The sequence below is a fragment of the Lactuca sativa genome, chromosome 7 (assembly GCF_002870075.4).
Source record: "Lactuca sativa cultivar Salinas chromosome 7, Lsat_Salinas_v11, whole genome shotgun sequence".
Taxonomy (NCBI): domain Eukaryota; kingdom Viridiplantae; phylum Streptophyta; class Magnoliopsida; order Asterales; family Asteraceae; genus Lactuca; species Lactuca sativa.
In genome coordinates this window covers 74,237,124-74,253,526 of record NC_056629.2, presented here as the reverse complement: position 1 = coordinate 74,253,526, position 16,403 = coordinate 74,237,124, and the positions used below count along the sequence as shown (strand labels likewise).

General features: G+C 34.8%; 2 protein-coding genes across 2 annotated transcripts; one reads left to right on the top strand and one right to left on the bottom strand.

Annotated features, from left to right (window-relative positions):
• Positions 1-1,019: 1,019 nt before the first annotated feature.
• On the bottom strand, positions 1,020-3,143 carry LOC111889284 (uncharacterized). The gene is made up of 5 exons (XM_023885419.1): positions 2,993-3,143; positions 2,535-2,872; positions 1,989-2,429; positions 1,437-1,903; positions 1,020-1,365 (listed from the first exon to the last, which is right to left on the bottom strand). Exons 1-5 carry the CDS (start codon positions 3,141-3,143, stop codon positions 1,020-1,022), a joined length of 1,743 nt encoding a protein of 580 aa, XP_023741187.1.
• Positions 3,144-6,997: 3,854 nt separating this feature from the next.
• LOC111889296 (uncharacterized) lies at positions 6,998-15,021 on the top strand. The gene is made up of 7 exons (XM_023885433.3): positions 6,998-7,405; positions 11,969-12,757; positions 12,910-13,032; positions 13,121-13,273; positions 13,376-13,489; positions 13,599-14,035; positions 14,112-15,021. Exons 1-7 carry the CDS (start codon positions 7,018-7,020, stop codon positions 14,760-14,762), a joined length of 2,655 nt encoding a protein of 884 aa, XP_023741201.2. The 5' UTR covers positions 6,998-7,017; the 3' UTR covers positions 14,763-15,021.
• Positions 15,022-16,403: the final 1,382 nt, after the last annotated feature.

Here is a 16,403-nt window from a genome sequence, read left to right as displayed (position 1 = left end):
TTGAGTTATGGGACTGGAGGGTCCCACTGAGACACTTTGACCAGAGGATCATAAAGAGTTATAGCCTCGAGTGGCTAATATGTGTTGTATGTGGTATTTTGGGGAACTCACTAAGCATTTATGCTTACAGTGTTTGGTGTTATGTGTTTCAGGTACCAGTAAGGATTACGGGAAGGCGCCGGCATGATCAGTACACACATGAGGAGTTTTTATACATTATGATCTTGGGTTGTGATATATGGATTGATATGTGAAACAATGAGATTTTATAATTTTTATGAATGAAAATATGTTTTTAAAATGTGAAAAATTGTTTGAAAAATTTTGGGTGTTACAAGTGTCTCAACATTGCCTTCATCCTCTGTTTCTGGTACAATGTCAACTTGAGACACATGTGGAACTTGTTCAACCTCTGGAACTTCTTCAACCTCTGGAACTTCATCATGTATAGTTTCAAGAATAGGTGTAACTTCAGCCAAAACTTCAACATCTAAATCTTGTTCATATAGTACATGATGCACCTCATCCTCTGAGTATCCTAATGCAAGCAACTCTGTAGCATGTACATCCCCCTTCAAATCCTGTACCAACATAACATCTTGCAGCCCTTCATCTTCAAAGTCCTTGCTACTACCTTCATGTATCCCTTTAATAGATTGGGATGCCTTTGCTTTACCCTATTAACAAAACAGTAATTGTGTTAACAATAGTAGACACTAAAGATTTGATAAAAATAGTAAAGCTTACCTTTTTTTGATTGTTACACCTTGCCTGTCCATCCATTTGTCCATCCATTTCCTGAGTGTGTTGACTATTTTGACTATTTTAACTTGTGGATGCTGTTGTTTTTTTCATTGCTACATCCCTAGTCACTGGCCTACCCTTTCTTTTCTTTTCCTTTGGAGGTTGGGGCTTAGTTGGATTCTTGCAGGTTCTTTTGTTATGCCCTTCCTCCCAACAGTTCTGGCATATCTTTGTACCTCCAACAAACTTTATCTTCCTGTACTCTCCATCCTTCTCTATGACATGTTTCCTTCTTCTGGTTTTAGGTCTTCCTGGCATCCTCTTTGCAGGTGGTGGCAGTGGCTTGGCATATGGTGTCCTGGCCCACATTTACTACCATTTAGAGGCCTGATATTGCCTTTATAAGTCTCTACAAACTTCTCTTTGGAAAACCATGAACTGATCAGTGTTTCAGGTTGTTGTTGTGTGTGGTTCATAGCTGCACATGCATGGATACATGGAATCCTAGATATTTCCCATAATCTACAAGTGCAAAATTGTTCTCCTAAGTCCACCTGAAAATACTCAAATCCTAGTCTCACTTCAAATACATTTGTGTCACTAGCTACAACACTCCACAACCTGTAATTCATGCAATACATATTAGTGAATAATCTTAATGAATACTGAATAATGTTAGTCAATAATGTTACCTCATATCTTTAAACAAGTCATCCAGCTTTGTCAATATTGTAGGGAATACATCTCCCCTCCATGTTAAGTGTATTGTAGACATCCTATAAAACCTCTCCATAACATACATTCTAAGCTCCTCCAACATAGTAAGAAGTGGGTTAGTCCTTGCCTCCAGAATTACTGAATTGAAGCTCTCTGATATACCATTTTCTACTGCTTCACATGCTCTACCTTCCTTATAAAATGCTCTGCTCCAACTCTCTGGGTTCCTTTCCATGAGGTGGTCGTAAGCACCCCCATTCATTTCTTTGAGTTCCTCCATTGTCTCAAGAAAAGATGACTCTGTGGTTGACATTGAAGCTGCCCAAAAATGTCTCTTGTAATCAATCCCATTGTACACCTTTTTAAAGTTGACATACACATGTCTGGCACACTGCCTATGCTCAACTAATGGCAACTTCTCCTTTAGAGCCTCTACTAAGCCCTACATTCATACAAAAAACTATAAAGATACAAAAAAAGACTAACCATATATAAAAGAGTAAACAAACAAAAAAGAGTAAACATACCTTATGCTGACCAGAAATAACTGTCAGCCCTTCACCTAACTCTAAGCCAAGGCCTTCCACAAGCAACTTAATAAACCACTCCCAATTGTCCTTGTTTTCAACATCAATCACAACCCAGGCTATTGGATATACCTGGTTGTTCCCATCCCTACCTATTGCAGTGAGTAACTCCCCTTTGCATTGCCCTTTTAGAAAACAACCATCTAGTCCAATGACTCTCTTGCAACCCCTAATCCACCCATCCTTTATAGCCTTAAAACATACATAGAATCTTTTGAAAACATTACTACCATCTTCTTTGATATCAACTCCAACCTTTGCTATAATACCAGGGTTTGATCTAATGATCTCTCCTCCATATTCCCATATACGAGCATAATGCTCTGATAACTTTCCAGTTAAAATCTCATGTGCTTTCTTCTTAGCCCTATAGCATTGTCTCTTAGACACAATGCATAAAAAATTATTCTTTCATCTCCCTGCTTTCATTTTTGGTCTAATACACAATTTTTTCAAGAACTATTTGGCTATCCAGTCAGGATTAACCAATGTGGCATGCTTGTACACCCGAACACAAGTATGCTTATTATTAAGTCCCTTAATTTGAAATGATTTCTCTTTGTTCATCCAAGATGCCCATAACTTGAAGTTACATCTCCTTGTACTAGAAGATTTGGTCACCTCAATTGGATAACCATTGTGAACTGCATAGTTAGTCAGGTAGAACCTTAACTCAGTTTGATTAGCATACTTTTCACCTAAATGTGGTTTCATTTTCTTCCAATGAACAGAAGGGTCATGAACACTATATTTGGTTGGTTTTTGATCAACCTCATCCTCGTCATCTTCACTTTCATTATCAGACTGACCTTCTTCTCTAATGACTTCATCATCAACATTTTCCCATTTATTTTAAACAGGAACATTGTAGAAATCATAAAGAAAGGCATCAAAAGGTACCTCCAACTATGGAAAAGTGGTGTGTTCATTTGCATCATAGTCACCCAATTCATCATCGACAACAAATGCCCTTTCTGATTCATTATATGATTCTGACTCTAATTCACTTTCTTCAAAATCAGAGTCGTAATATGGCCCCTTTTCCATTTCATCGGACAGTTGTGCTCTCCTTATCTTAGGTCGTGGGTTCCTCATGGTAAGATTTCACCTTTCTTCGTAGTTACAGACGATAGAAACCCTAGTTAATGAGGGTAGAAACTTTTTCTCCTTTTTTTTGTGTAGGATGATAAATGAGGGGGGTGACATGTTAAATTAGGGGAAAAGGGGTGACATGGACGATGCCACGAAGACGTATTTGATGGGTTTTATGCATAAGAAACATTCCTATGTGCTCATACAAACCCTAATGCTTGGATCTAGGTTTCACTATTGAACATGCTTTGATTCCAAAACTTACAAACCCTAATCTAGCATATAAACAACATAACTAACATATAGAATCAGATCTAGATGTTTACCTCTTCAATTGTTGGCTTAGATCTTGTATATCTTCTTTTGAGCCTAGAGTCACAAATGCAACTCCTCTAATGGTTCACAAACCCCACAAGCAAGAAGGCAATAAGAGAGAGGGAGAGGGAGGCTAGAATTCGGCCTAGGGTACTCTTGGAATCAAGTGGTAGCCGAATACAAAATAATTTCACATATATACATAATAACATCCTATTTATACCAAATACAAAAGTTTCACAATCATATATCACATTTACAACAAACATACATACATTCACATACACACAATAACATCCTACTTATAACAAATACATATAATTTCTACCAAATACTAATATACCACATATACATCAAACACACATACATTGGAATATATATATATACCAAATTCACATATATTCAAATAAATACGGAATATACAATCTAATTTTCACATATGACAATTTTCACATAATTTCACATATAAATACAACTTGAAGCTATAGAACTAATTGCAATTCAATAACCACAAACAAAAAATTGAATAACTTGCTTCTAATCCAAAACAACACCACCAAAAACAAGAATATGAACAATTTATTATCATTCAATCACTACATAAAGCTACAAATCGAAATTCATACAAAATAAAAATGAAATCATCAAAAAAACTTACCTTTCTTCAAGAAATAGAGGTAGAAATTGATTCCAAAGCTTTAACCACACCTAGAGACACTTGCTTGGAACAATGTGGGGAGAAATTTGCTTGGAAGAAGCAGATTGAAGAGGAAATCGACGAGATGGTGAAGGAAATTGGAAGCAAACAGAAAGGAAAATGAAGAAGGGAGGTTACCTGCGTGCGTTTTTTTTTATCTGCGACAGGCAATAGCGGCGACACCAGGGGCTTTACTGGCGACAATGAGTAATAGCGGCGACAAACTGGAGGGAAGGGTACCGCGTCATTTTTAGCGGACTATTAGTGGCGACTTTTTTTAACCTTTAGCGGCGACATCTGTGTCGCCGGTATTGGGTTAGACAGGATAAGACACCACACCTGTTGGATTGGATATCTCATCGAACGGTTGAGATGCAATAGAGGGGGAAAGTGCGGATTTGGGTGACAACCCTTTAGCGACGACACTATTACCGGCGACAAGGGGCTTTACCGGCGACTTTAGATAAAGTCGCCGGTAAAGCCTCTTGTCGCCGGTAATAGTGTCGTCGCTAAAGAGTATATTTCTTGTAGTGTATTTTGATTCCAAATGTTTAGTTTATACATGCTACCATTAGACAAACCATGTCCATAAACTATTTTGATTCCAAATGTTTAGTTTATACATGCTGCATTATAGGAAATAACTAACTATGATCAATGGATGCGATCATGACAGATTCTAGAAAAAGTTAGTTTTTTCTATACCAAATTAAATTAACTGTTTCCTTCAAATCTCCTAACAAAACTTAAAACGTTCACAAGTTCATCTAAAAATAGTAAAAGTATTTATAATTTCAGAAAGTGAGAAAACATATATCAGAAATCATAATATTTACCTCGGTAAAGCATCAAGATATTCAAGAATTTGCTTAACGTATGCTGACTTGCTGCTTACTACCGGCAAAACAATGATCGACAAATATTGTGTCTACAGTTGAGCAATACTACCAAAACTTATTTATAATACTAAATTCATAAGTGAAATCAAAAATAAAAAAGAAGAAGAATTCAGAACTTGAATAAAAAATAAGAGAACTCGGATTTTAAATCAAACCTCGATAATAAAGGAGGCTCCTCGATCAAGGTGGGTTGGAAGTCTGGAACGTTGCATTTACCAATAGATTCAATAATATCGCATGCTTATACATTGAAGCGACGTTGCATTTACCTATACATCGGCCCTCATAGATCACTATGGATTTATTTTCCCTACTGCATATAAAATTTTCCCAAATAAAATATGAACCTACAAAAGACCTAGAAAATCTGATGCCCCTCAGCCCACTGTTGCCCTGGCCATGGCCCAGCTCGCCCATCCCTTGGGCCGGCCCTGACACCACGTCACAACAAACCCACATCGGATGTCACGCATGGGTTAGCCTTCCATACCAGTTAGCCTTAAGGATCATTCATAACATTTATTTTTCATGAATCGTATAAAAAGTGAGCTAATATATAAATGATTAAATATCAATTAAGTCTAACAAATTATTCTTTCAAATTGGTTACTAATAAGCACTTTTTTGTTGCATAGTTGGTGATTCAAATTCGATAGTATCTTTACGTTTATGAAATTTTCAGGTAGAACTAATTTTGGTAACTAATAACTGTAATCTTCTTCTTTTTTTTTTTTTGAATTTTAATTTTTTTAATATTGTTTCATTTTTGCAAGTGTAAAACCCGTATATTACACGGGTTGATTAAAGAAAATAAAATATTAAAATTTAAATAATAAGTATTTTTTAAAAAAAAATTTTAAAATAAGAAATGAATAAACATATTAATTGCAATTTATTATAATAATTATTATATTTGATACTTTGTATATATAAGTATAAGATTATTTGGTTTTTTAATTTTAAAAATTAAAAAAACCATAAATTGATATGTGAATATTATTTATTTAAAAAATATTAAAAAATGACAAGTGTCAAAACTCATTAGAGATTGACATATGACAAAATTATCTTTATTTATTACTAGTTGTGAGACCCATATATTATACGGGTTGATTAAAACAAAATGTTAAGTACGAATGATTAAATAGAAATTTTATTTGAATTTGAAATTGAAATAAGTGAAAATTATGAGAAAAAAAAACATGCAAAAAATAAATAAATTAAAATTATGTGTTTAGTGTGTACTAAACGGGTTAATTATAACAAAATGTTAAACATAAAAGTTTAAACTGTAAATTTATTTGAAATTCAATTTGAAATTTAAAATTTGAAATTAATAGTCATTATGTAGGTTTAATTTATGAAAAGTAAATTAATGATATATTGAAAATGAAAATTAAAGTAATGACAAGTGGAAAATAAATATATCTCAAATTATGATAAAATGACATGTGACTAATTTTATGAGAGAATGACATGTGGCAAAGTCATTTTCATTTATTATGGTAGATAGTAAAAATTGTTTTGCTCATGATGTGTATAAATTGGTTAATTATTTTAACAAGGAGATTTTATTTGTATTACAATCATTATTGTTGTAAAATTTAAAATGAAATAACTCCCATATATATGCTTTTCATGCCACCGACATAAAACCCTCCCCATATTGATAAGATTCATAAAGCAAATTAGTGAAAAAAGATAAAGCAGAGAGTTTGCAAGTCACGTATCGAATACATTTATAATTATATAAACCATGAAGAGGCTAACTGGATCTACATCAAACATTGTTTATTCATTTTTAATGCCCTTAGCAAAAGCAAAGTGAATGCGATAAAGCGGAGACTAAACAAGGCAAGTATCGAATAAAAAAGATCAACCTGTTTACACTATATATAAACCATGAGGAAGTTAAATGTGTGTACATCATATTTTATAAATCCATATATACTTATTCTTCATTCAAATGGCAGACTCATCAATCCCTCCTTGTCCTCCACATGCTTTAGCGCAAACACAAGAAGACCTAAAGTACTTATATGCATCAAATACTAATGTTTCTAACTTTGTCTCTGTGAAGCTTTCCAGTGATCGCAATTATCATCTTTGGGAGACACAGATGTTTTGCCTCCTGGAGACTTACAATCTGCATGGCATTGTAGACGCCACATTTATCCATCCAAGAACTTTGAACCCGGAGATCGAGAAACAATATAACAGTCTTGTCAAAGGTTGGATCTTTGGTTCAATCAGTGAAGAGCTACTTGGCACTGTTGTCGATCTTGGTTCAGCAAAAGAGGTTTGGGAGAAGCTGAAATCGTTCTATGATCCAGTTTTGATAATTTCTCATCAAGGTACATATCTAACAAACTAGAATCGATACTTATGACTTTACATTTATAAATTATCTACAACAATTTTGAATATATTATAAATACTCTTAGCCTTATATACATAATGAGTCATTCTACATTCCTACTCATCCAAAGGGCCTGCACCTAACATCTATGGCATTATTACATATAAAAATTATTTACAACACAAGTTGCTCTCTCATGAACTACTATCTAAACGCTTTTAATTTCTTTTGTTTTGCTTCGCGGAAGCCTAATCCATGAACTAAGAAGAAATTGACTAGAAAGATGAAAAAAACAATTATATACTTCTTTATGGATAGAAAATTCTAGAGAACGTGGGAAACAAAAGAAGTGAGACTCTTTTTGCAACTCATCTCCCAGATGCGCATCTATATACTGTATGTGGTTAATTTAGAATCTTTTCCTTATTCATAGAAACAGTCCCTCAGCTTATGGTTAATACACCATTTAACTACACTATCCTCCTTGGCATTTAAACAAAGTCCAACCAGATGTCTAATACTAGAAATTCACACACAACTACACAAGTATAGCCAAAAAACACCTTGTCCTCCTCGAACTTGAAAACGTGGACAAGCAATCCTTACTAAATGCCTTTCAAGTTGGACTAGTGTTTTTCACACTCAAATGAATGTCAATAAGCCAACCCTAATCTTCCTTCATATCTACTACATACTAAATTTAGAATCTTTGTACTCTTGCTGTGACAAACGCTCCAACTGAACTATGGATTCACGAACTCGGTACACACATTCCTTCCTTCCATGATCCATAAACTATTTTTCTTCACTAAGATAACAAGGAAGACACTTTATTTTCACATCTAAAACCTTCATGTTACATCAAACAAACATGGTAAGAAACAACCAATAAAGAACAAAACCATTTCGTTCCACCTTGAGGTAAAGCCTCATAAATGAACCTGACCAATAAAGAACATCACACTACAATGAAATGAACCTGACCAATAAAGAACACAACCATTTCGTTCCACCTTGAGGCAAAGCCTCAGAAACTTCCCATGTTAAAAAAAGTACTGTTAGTATGTTCGCATATATGGTTTAGGCGCAAGGCCCTTAGGGTTTAGGTTAGGTCAAAGGAAACTTATGTATATTTATCTATATGAGGTTTAACTCTCACTATTAATCAAAAAATGTCATTATCTTACATGATATCAGAGCTCTAGGTGGAAACCCTACTGCAGACCACAACTCGCGATTGCTGCCCTCTACCTCCGACGACCTTCTCTATTAGTCGTCAAAGGTGCCTTGATTTGGTTCAAGTTTTTTTTTCCATTTCATCTTTCTCCTCCTAAATAGTAATACAACCATCGGCCCCAAACCAACTCCCCTTCCTTGGCTTCTCTTACTGCCTCCGATCCTTTTATCTCCTCGTCAGATGACCCTTACTTCTCTGCCTCATCCTGGGATGGCCCCTCTCCATGACTGTACTCTTCCGATGTTGTTGCTGCATCCCTCCTTTGACATCTTCTTTGTCGGGAAGCCTCTGATTTGCAGTCACCGATATTGCCGACATAGGTTCTGTCCACTGCAGCCCAAACTCTCTTTCTTTTTCGCTGCCTTTCTCCGGACTCATCGACCATCGGATACATGAACGTCGTCACCACCATCAACTATCTTCTTCTTCTACAACATAACCGCCTTTGGCCACCGATTTTACTCTGTTCTTCTTCGACGAGTAGCCGCTGTTAGCTGCCATCGTTAGAGCTCTGCCACCGTCACCTCCGTTTCCGCTGTCTACATCTATCCTTATTATGTTTTTTTCTTTTTTCTATTTCTCCGGTTTAATCATCTCCACCTGATCAAACTGTAGGGGATATTGGTATGTTAGCATCAAGGGTTTAGGCCCAAGGCCCTGCCCTTAGGCTTTAGGTTAGGATAAGGGCGCCATATGTATCCCTATTTATATGAGGTTTAACCCTCATTATTAATGAAGAAAGTCATTATCTTAAAAGAACAAATCTACCTTTCCCATGGTTAGGGAAAATACCATGATTTGGGACTAACTACCTTTCCAATGGCTACAAAAAAAGCCCACGGTTGGGGATCGGGTTTTCCATGATTGTGTAAAACTTCCCATGGTTTTCGGAATGGAAATGCCATGTTTCTTCTTTCATAGACATCTCAGGTGTGTAGGAAGAATACCTACAGTTGTTGGAATGTAATTCAGAACCCCATAAATAAAACTCATAGCTATGTGTCTTCCATCTTACTTCGTTCGTCTCATAGGCTGCTTATCATGCTCATAATAACTCACCTCTTGGACAAACACCGATGCTGATACCCTTTTATACCATCAACATATCCAAAAATGCCTCTTTCTTTGCTAGAGATTCCAACTTTTCTTCATTAGCATGGAAATAGGCAATACAATTAATAAATTTAAGACCTACATAATTGGTCGATTTCATGACCAAACCTCAAAGGGATTCTTACACTCGATAGTCTTCATCGATGACCAATCCCACAAAATAATAGATTGTGTTGACCACCCTAGTCCATAATGCTAACCAACCCGATGCTTAAGAGGAAACGCCTATCATTTTCAAAAGATATTAGGTCTATGCTCACAAAAACAAGTTTTATTTAAGAGTGTATTGACCATGTTTTGTCTTGTAATGTTGTTTTCCATATAAAGTTCTTCAAACTCATTTGAGTAAAATTCCATCATGTTTTCGATTAGTTGTAGCCACTTGGCTAACCTGTTTGATTTTCTACAAAAATCTTCCAACCTTCAAATTTCTCAAAGACTATATCCACAGTTTTCATCAAGAAAACCAACTATACTCTATAATAGAGAGAAATACCTTTCACATCCTAAATATGGCTTATGGGAGGGACTCCACTTGTCCAAATGTAAATTATAAGGGTTCCCCTAACCCGTGAAAGAATTTAGTGAAAACAAGCCTATTTTTCTAACAGTACACGTAATGTTCACAAACTCCAACTTCACTACTTTCTTGTTCTTCGGAACATGTCTTACCTATGTGAGTGTTCTTACAATTTCACCATGAATCTGGATGTTGATTGACTTGATGCTAGTCTTCTTACATTAATCTTTAGTTTCCATGAATACGTTACGTGCATAAATTCTTTTATATGTAACAAACCATGCCCGATTTAGTTATACATGAAAGGAACACCAAAAATTGAGTACTGATTTGAAGATTGTAATCCACAATCGTAAGATGATAATTGTTTCTTAAATTGAGGTCATCGGTTACCACATTCATATAGAACATAATTCCTTTATTCTTAGGACAATCCTATTTCCAATGCTCATTCCTGCTATACTTGTGACAACCATCTCGCGGTTGGACTTTTTATCAGGATATCTTGATCTACCCCTCATTTGCTTTTTTTTTCTGCTCCCAATTTTGACACATATACGATTTGAACTTCACCACATAAGACACAACTATTTGATCTATACCAAACAATGTTGGCGATTTTAGTGTTATCGGACATTTTATGTAATAGGAACTTACATGTGAGCTAAGAGGCTTATTGTTTGTACTCTATATTATATGTTTGGTGAATGCAGAATGCATGCTTATATAAGATCGAATTATAAATCGGTACGACCAAAAGATGGTGGTCTTAGGGAAATTTGAATTAGTTTCAGTATGGAAAAGCAAATTTTAGTGGGTGAATATGGTAATATTGAAAAATCTTGTCAGTTTTGTAAACCATTGATTATTCCATTAAATTTGAGATTCTCGTAACTAATTTGGAAGATAACAACCCTAATCTGTCATGTATATGTACGACCTCTCTTTTGAGCCGTAGATAGAATCCTTCTCCAGAATTATATGGCGATTTGGCTTGTGTTTCTTTGCCTACATACACAAGTGCCCTTTTAGATTATCCTGAACAGGATCTCCTATAACCAAAGCATAGTGTGAAGTTACACAATCCATCAGGAATCCGTTTCTCCACCATCACCCTAATATTCTAATATCCCCCAACAAACAACACCCAATTCCTTGTGCCTCAACTCTTGAGAACGTAAACATGGTCTCCCCTCATCTAATGTAACACTGTCTTGGTCAAATGCAAATAAGTTTACTAAGATCTCAAATGAAGGTGGCAATTAATGATAGTAGAAGGGTGATGTTCATGTCCCTGTCATTTTTGTAATTCATTTAAAATAAAAAAAAATCTATTATGATTAAATTAAGCTCATGTTCCTTTATTTTAAGAGAAAACAAGTATTGCTTATAAACTTGTTTGCCAAACATGCCTAATTCATATCTAAATGGACCTTTTCTTCTGTTTTGTAACCATACCAAAATGGTAGCGAGCAATAATATACAACATAAGACTCCAAGTGAGTAATCATGCGAAGGATATAGATTATATTTAAGGATCATAGATGTTTCTTTATATCATGTAATCCATTAGTTTAGTAAGTTTACTTTTTTACTCTTTATGTAACGTTTTTATAACGAATTTCTAAAAAAGGTTGTTAATTAATTATGTCATTTAACTGAAATTTCAAAATGGCATACACATTCAGCTAAAGACATAGATAGAGTTCCAACAGAAAGAGAAACAGGAGAAGCAGATATTGTTTCAGCAGAAACAGAAGCTCAAAACAAAGATAGGGTTCCAACAGAAACAACAAAAGATATAGATATGGATTCACTAGAAACAGAAACAGACGACAAAGACAATGTTCCAATTGAGACAAAAATAGAAGAAAAAGAAACACTTCGAACAGAAACAAAACCTCAAGACGACATAATTTTAACAGATATACAAATAAAAGTTGAAGACTCAAAAACCGAAGGCAAAAACAAGATCACACGCAACAAGGAGTTGCTTAAGGCTATTGTGCAAGGGAGATGGTGGGAAGTAGAATCAACACTAAAAGAAGATAAAGCCGCAGCCACAGAGGCAATAAACAGTGATGGCAACACCGTGCTTCATATAGCCGTTGGAATAGGTCGTAATTTTCTCGTCAGTGAAATATTATCTTTAATCAAACACGGAAAATTACTTAAAATGATAAATTTAGATGGAAGCACTGCCCTTCACATTGCAGCAATCGTTGGCAACACAGAAGCAGCAATGATCTTGATTAAAAATGACAGACGTTTGTTGGAAATTCCAGACCATAAAGGTGAAATACCTTTGGAGAAAGCGTATGAAAATATGCATCTTGACACCATCGAATATTTGTTGAAAGCTATGGATGATGATGGAAAACCCAAGAAACAATCTTCTACTTTAGAGGATTCTGTTAACCCTGGTGTGAAAGTAGGCGTTAACCTTCTTGTTAATGCTGTTTCTGCAAAGCAGTATGGTGCGTACCCAATATATATATATATATATATATATATATATATATATATATATATATATATATATATATATATATATATATATACACCAGAAATACGATGATCCAAAGACTTACATCTTTAAATGCTCACAGTTTTTCAAATATGCTTGCAGATTTAGCAACAAAGTTAGTCAAAAAGTTTCCAAAATTTGCTGTGGAAAATGATAATGTACTGCTGGCAATAGCTAAAACTTTTCCCATGGGGCTGGACTACTGGGAAACACTTATATATCCAAGTAAGTTTCTAATATACTAGAGATATATATTTAATATATAGTCTCTTTGTTATTATTTTTTTTTTATGGTTTTAGTTTCCTCTTTCAGTTAAGGATGATATCTTCGAAAGGATAGTAAGGAGAAGTTGGGAATTTGTTGAAAAATTAGAAGATTACTATGAAGCTGTAACGGAACTCATACATGATATACCTGATGACATAATTCTTATTATACCACTCGTACTACTTTTCATCTTTGGAGGTGAGCTATTTATAACCCGTAGATACAGTTTAAGAAATAATCATATATTTGAACTTGAAAAGTGTATCGTATGTTTCTAATAAAAGTTTTGTGATTGTACAGGTCCAGTATTGATGTTTATTTTGATCTATCGATTCATTTGCCTCCTCATATTGATAGTTTATTTCCCATTCTTTATGTTTTATTTCCTCTTGTGGAACGTTGCTACAAAAGTAGGTAAGAGAATATGGAGTTAATCCAATGCCAGTTGAGTTTTAGATATAAATCTAATATGTTTGTTTACTCGATATGCTTCTGAAATAAGTTTATATATATTAACTTGCAGTTGCACCCATTAAGCATATCCATAAGAAAAAGAAGGAATGGGAAGAAGGAAAAGAAGTTCTAAAATTAGTATGTGATGAAATAGACAAGTTTGAGTTACCTGATGCTCATCCTCGCTATTACACAAACCCGATTCTTGAGGCTGCACGTCAAAATGCTTATGAGGTTGTTGCTGAGATTTTAATGAGATCCCCTGAAGCAATTCGGTATAAAGATAAAAATGGGTATGACATCATACAGTTAGCAGTAATACACCGTTCAGAAAAAATCTACAACCTTATCGATATCCTTGGGGAGCGTAGGAGTGTTTATAGAATGATCGAAGATTCTTCTAAGAATAATATGTTGCACTTGGTTGGAAGATTAGCTCCTTCGCATAAACTAAAGCTGAGAACTGGTGCAGCATTACAACTACAAAGAGAGCTTCAATGGCGTGAGGTACATCCTTTAATGAATTGTAGGATTTTCTTTCTTGTTGTATGGTGCATAAACCAACTGAATTAATTCTACACAGGAAGTACAGAAGCTCGTGTTTCCATCATACATTACCAGAGAAAATATTTTTATGGAGACACCTGATATGGTGTTCACAAAGGAACATGCCAACTTGGTAAAGGAGGGGGAAAAGTGGATGAAAGCCGTAGCAGAATCATGCAGCATCACTGCAGCACTAATTACAACAATTGTATTTGCAGCAGCAATTACCGTACCAGGTGGAAACGATCAAACTATAGGCACACCGTTGTTTACAGGCAAGATTCCGTTCGCGATCTTTGCTTTATCAGACGCCATCTCACTATTTGCATCAAGTACATCATTATTAATGTTCTTGTCCATTCTCACTGGACGTTTTTCCGAGCAAGATTTTCTAGTCAGTTTGCCAAGACGATTGATTATTGGTCTTTGTACCTTGATGTTGTCTACAACTACTATGATGGTGGCCTTTGGTGCGACCTTGTATCTGGTATTTTGTCATGGAGAAGCATGGAATATTGCTTTAATATGTGTATTAGCTTCTGTTCCAGTTGCTTCGTTTGGTACTCTTCAAATTCCCCTCATAGTAGATCTGTTTCGGTCGACATACGTACGCACATTTGGAAAGCCAAGCAACCACAATAACATTAGATTTAATCCGGACCACATTCGTTTATTTTTTGGTAAGTGAAATGAATATGCATCTTCAAACCAACAAAGATATAGAGGGGGTTCAAGTGAAATCAAAGCATAATATCGTGTCGAACCTCACATAGGAGACCCAAGATGACTAAAGCCATTCCATTGATGAAATCCTCATAAGGATGAAAAATAAAGTTGTGAAACATGTAAATTTCGATTTGTAACTCTATTATGTTGGTACTTTGGGGTTCATAATAGTTGTAACTTAATTAAGCGGAGGGTGCAATGTATTTAAATGTTTAAAGAAACTAAGTGTGTGTCTGGTAATGAGAAATAGAATTGAAGTAGAGTATGAAAATGGCGAGAGATAATACGGTAGAGAAAGGGAATTGATTTGAGTCTTTGGTACAACTAAGAATTAACCATAAGAATGTACATGAAGATCAATTCTCTTGTTTGATTGGAGTATTCAATGAAATAAAAATGAATTTTTACCATGTTTATATTTCTCAAAAACAATCTATAATATATGTGTTATAATGTATGCATATGTATATTTCTATATATTGTGTATTTGTTTATATATGTATATGTATGATGCATATATATGTTTATTTATATGCACAAAAGAATGTATGTGTGTATAATGTTATGATTTAATTAGGCAAGCCTCAAAATTACAATGCTATGTTTATAAAAAACAAGAATGTATGTGTGTGTAATGTTATGACTTAATTTGGATTCCTAATTTAAATAGAAATCTTTATTCCTAGGTAATGTGTATTTGTAACAGAAAGTGTATCTATATATGTTATAATTTTTCAGGAAATGATGTCAATATGGTTTTTGTTTTTGTACACCATAGTTGTTGTTATGGGTTGTGGACATAAGGGTGATGGAGCTAAGGACACTACTAGAAAAACAACCTTTTACGACGCTCATTGCGCGTCGTAAAACGCTCAGACGACGCGCAAATGCGCGTCAAGGAAGGCCCTGTCATAAAGAGAGACGACGCGCATTTACGACGCGCGTTTACGACGCGTATTTACGACGCGCGGTTATGACACACATTGCGTATCAAGGAATGCCCTGTCATAAAGGAAGACGACACGCATTTGCGTGTCGTAACCTTACGACGCGCGTGTTTATGATACACAATGCGTATCAAGGAAGCCCTGCCAAGAAAAGCCATGTCATAAATGAAGACGACACACATTTTTGCTTATCGTAATTTTAATTTTTTTTTAAAAAAAAATTATTTATAGATTTACTGATTTTCAAATTAAATTTGCATTTTATGTCTCATAATAGAGAATAAAATATCATATACAAAAGATACTATACATTGCACAAAAGTTAATGTAATACAAATAATCATTCCAATAGTAGACAAATGTAACATTTCAACATTTTTTATATAATTAACTAAATTATTAGCCAAATTTCCTAAAATACCAACATACTTTTCTATGAAGAGCATTAACACTATTTTTTCCATCAAAAACTTCAAAACCTGCATAATTAAATTAATGTGTAATCAGCTACAAAAATTTGTGTGAGCATATGGATAATTCTCTATAAACACCACATAGAGGTATATAAGTGAAGTCAGAAGTCAGAACTGTAAGTAAGGCTAAAGATGCAGCAACTCACCTTGAAAAAGTTGACTGATAACACTCTGGAACCGTTC

Excerpts from the sequence above, each read along its gene's own strand:
- LOC111889296 (XM_023885433.3), top strand. The coding sequence starts at position 7,018 with ATGGCAGACTCATCAATCCCTCCTTGTCCTCCACATGCTTTAGCGCAA. Across the intron at positions 12,758-12,909 it reads TGTTTCTGCAAAGCAGTATG|ATTTAGCAACAAAGTTAGTC; the intron begins GTGCGTACCCAA and ends ATATGCTTGCAG. Across the intron at positions 13,033-13,120 it reads GGAAACACTTATATATCCAA|TTAAGGATGATATCTTCGAA; the intron begins GTAAGTTTCTAA and ends TTCCTCTTTCAG.
- LOC111889284 (XM_023885419.1), bottom strand. The coding sequence starts at position 3,143 with ATGAGGAACCCACGACCTAAGATAAGGAGAGCACAACTGTCCGATGAA. Across the intron at positions 1,904-1,988 it reads TTATTTCTGGTCAGCATAAG|GGCTTAGTAGAGGCTCTAAA; the intron begins GTATGTTTACTC and ends GTATGAATGTAG. Across the intron at positions 1,366-1,436 it reads GACTTGTTTAAAGATATGAG|GTTGTGGAGTGTTGTAGCTA; the intron begins GTAACATTATTG and ends CATGAATTACAG.